This window comes from Colobus angolensis, unplaced genomic scaffold (assembly GCF_000951035.1).
Source record: "Colobus angolensis palliatus isolate OR3802 unplaced genomic scaffold, Cang.pa_1.0 Scaffold17, whole genome shotgun sequence".
NCBI lineage: Eukaryota > Metazoa > Chordata > Mammalia > Primates > Cercopithecidae > Colobus > Colobus angolensis.
The window spans coordinates 755,663-758,388 of record NW_012114821.1 but is presented as its reverse complement, the minus strand read 5'-3'; the positions used below and the strand labels follow the sequence as shown (position 1 = coordinate 758,388).

At 65.8% G+C, this 2,726-nt stretch overlaps 1 protein-coding gene across 3 annotated transcripts; it reads left to right on the top strand.

Annotated features, from left to right (window-relative positions):
• Positions 1-100: 100 nt before the first annotated feature.
• On the top strand, positions 101-2,726 carry SLC52A2 (solute carrier family 52 (riboflavin transporter), member 2). Of its 3 annotated transcripts, XM_011938030.1 has the most exons (6): positions 101-436; positions 740-979; positions 1,082-1,949; positions 2,047-2,170; positions 2,254-2,472; positions 2,684-2,721. In XM_011938030.1, exons 2-5 carry the CDS (start codon positions 850-852, stop codon positions 2,464-2,466), a joined length of 1,335 nt encoding a protein of 444 aa, XP_011793420.1. In that variant the 5' UTR covers positions 101-436; positions 740-849; the 3' UTR covers positions 2,467-2,472; positions 2,684-2,721. The 3 variants fall into 3 exon arrangements, with proteins under 3 accessions (XP_011793420.1, XP_011793421.1, XP_011793419.1); XM_011938031.1 differs by having other exon boundaries at positions 106-621; positions 740-876; positions 2,254-2,726; XM_011938029.1 differs by having other exon boundaries at positions 117-194; positions 744-979; positions 2,254-2,726.

Below are 2,726 nucleotides of genomic sequence, written 5' to 3'. Positions count from 1 at the left end.
AAGCCGGCACTAGAGCGGGAGCGCACTGGGCGCGGCTTACAGACCGACAGCCCCCCGACTCTTCTCAGCGCCCGCCCGCTGACCCGCTTCCGGGGCGGGACTTCCGGCCGTGGGCCATGCCGGGGGCGGGCCCGGAGTCGCGGCGGGTGAGTCTGGTGGTGGCTGCTGTCGGGTCCTGCGCTGTCCGGACTGAGGTGGCGTCCCTGGGCCGGACGGCGGCGTCCTGGCGTGGCGGGAAGCCGGCACTAGAGCGGGAGCGCACTGGGCGCGGGACCGGGAGGCGCAGGGACCGGACGGCTCCCGGGTCGCCCACCTGAAGCTGGTGAGAGGGCGGCGCCCCTCCGAGCAGAGCCGCCCCAGCCACTCCCCTGGGATCTGACTTGGCTCCTGCGGTCCCGGGCGCCGCGAAGCCCTGGGGCGTGCGTGGCTCCTGCTGGTAGGCGCCCTGTCCCAGTGTCCGGCTTGGGGTGGTGGTTGCGGTGACTCCAACCCCGCCTCTCCCTGGAGAGGAGGTCTCCACTCGCTCCTTCGGCCTCCTCCCCTGGGGCCGCAGCGACTCGGGCTGGCTTCCTGCTTCCCTACCTGCCGGCGGGTCCCGACGCTGGCGGGCGGTGCTGCTGGGTACGTTTTAGCCAATGCTCCCCATCCCCACTCCTGCCCCGGGCTTCCCCAGTTCCCCTGGTCTCACCCTGTTCTGATTCCGCCTCTGTATCCTGCCCATTTGTCTGCTTCTTTCAAGCTAGAAGAGGTCTTCAGTTCCCAGAAGAGCCAAAGCGTCTCTGGACGTAGGTGGGAAAAGAACTGGCTGTGACCTTTGCCCTGACCTGGAAGGGCGCAGCCTTGGGCTGAATGGCAGCACCCACGCCCCGCCGTCCGGTGCTGACCCACCTGCTGGTGGCTCTCTTCGGCATGGGCTCCTGGGCTGCGGTCAATGGGATCTGGGTGGAGCTACCTGTGGTGGTCAAAGAGCTTCCGGAGGGTGAGTGGGAGGAGGTGCAGGTGTGCCCAGGAAGGTGGGCTCTGTCAGTTCTTCTTCCTTTGGGCATCATGCCCCTGACATGGCCTCCTCCTTCCCCTGCAGGTTGGAGCCTCCCCTCCTACGTCTCTGTGCTTGTGGCGCTGGGGAACCTGGGTCTGCTGGTGGTGACCCTTTGGAGGCGACTGGCCCCAGGAAAGGGCGAGCGGGTCCCCATCCGGGTGGTGCAGGTGCTGAGCATGGTGGGCACAGCCCTCCTGGCCTTTCTGTGGCACCACGTGGTCCTAGTGGCAGGACAGTCGCATTCCGTGGCCTTCCTAGCACTGGCCTTTGTGCTGGCGCTGGCATGCTGTGCCTCTAATGTCACTTTCCTGCCCTTCCTGAGCCACCTGCCACCTCGCTTCTTACGATCATTCTTCCTGGGTCAAGGTCTGAGTGCCCTGCTGCCCTGCGTGCTGGCCCTAGTGCAGGGTGTGGGCCGCCTTGAGTGCCCGCCAGCCCCCATCAATGGCACCCCTGGCCCCCCGCTCAACTTCCCTGAGCATTTTCCCGCCAGCACCTTCTTCTGGGCACTGACTGCCCTTCTGGTTGCTTCAGCTGCTGCCTTTCAGGGTCTCCTGCTGCTGTTGCCACCACCATCTGTACCCACAGGGGGCTTAGGATCAGGCCTCCAGGTGGGAGCCCCAGGAGCAGAGGAAGAGGTGGAAGAGGCCTCACCATTGCAAGAGCCACCAAGCCAGGCAGCAGGCACCAGCCCTGGTCCAGACCCTAAGACCTATCAGCTTCTCTCGGCCCACAGTGCCTGCCTGCTGGGCCTGTTGGCCGCCACCAACGCACTGACCAACGGCGTGCTACCTGCCGTGCAGAGCTTTTCCTGCTTACCCTACGGGCGTCTGGCCTACCACCTGGCTGTGGTGCTGGGCAGTGCTGCCAATCCCCTGGCCTGCTTCCTGGCCATGGGTGTGCTGTGCAGGTACACAAGGGTCCTTCAGCCCCTGTGCGGGTGGAACTCAGGGCTGGGAGCCAGGTCCTGGCACAGTCAGCCCTGACACTCTGCTCACTCACTGCAGATCCTTGGCAGGGCTGGGCGGCCTCTCTCTGCTGGGCGTGCTCTTTGGGGGCTACCTGATGGCGCTGGCAGTCCTGAGCCCCTGCCCGCCCCTGGTGGGCACCTCGGCAGGGGTGGTCCTCGTGGTGAGCACGGGACGAGAAGTGGGGCGGGGGCGTTGCCGTGGAGCAGGCACATCTCCCGCTCAGCTGCTCCTGTGTCCCCTCAGGTGCTGTCGTGGGTGCTGTGTCTTGGCGTTTTCTCCTACGTGAAGGTGGCAGCCAGCTCCCTGCTGCATGGCGGGGGCCGGCCGGCATTGCTGGCAGCCGGTATGGCCATCCAGGTGGGCTCTCTGCTCGGTGCTGTTGCTATGTTCCCCCCCACCAGCATCTATCACGTGTTCCACAGCAGAAAGGACTGTGCAGACCCCTGTGACTCCTGAGCCTGGGCAGGTGGGGACCCCGCTCCCCGACGCCTGTCTCCCTCGATGCTGCCACCATGCCTGAGTGCCTGCAGCCCAGGAGGCCCACGTACCGCTACACTCGTGGACACCTACACGCTCCATAGGAGGCCCTGGCTCTCCGGGGCGGGGGGAAGGGCAGGGAGCAGGCTTGGAGCCAGGGAGCGGTGGGGGCTGTAGGGTAAGCCCCTGAGCCTAGGACCTACCTGTGGTGTGCGTAATAAAACATTTTTATTTAATGA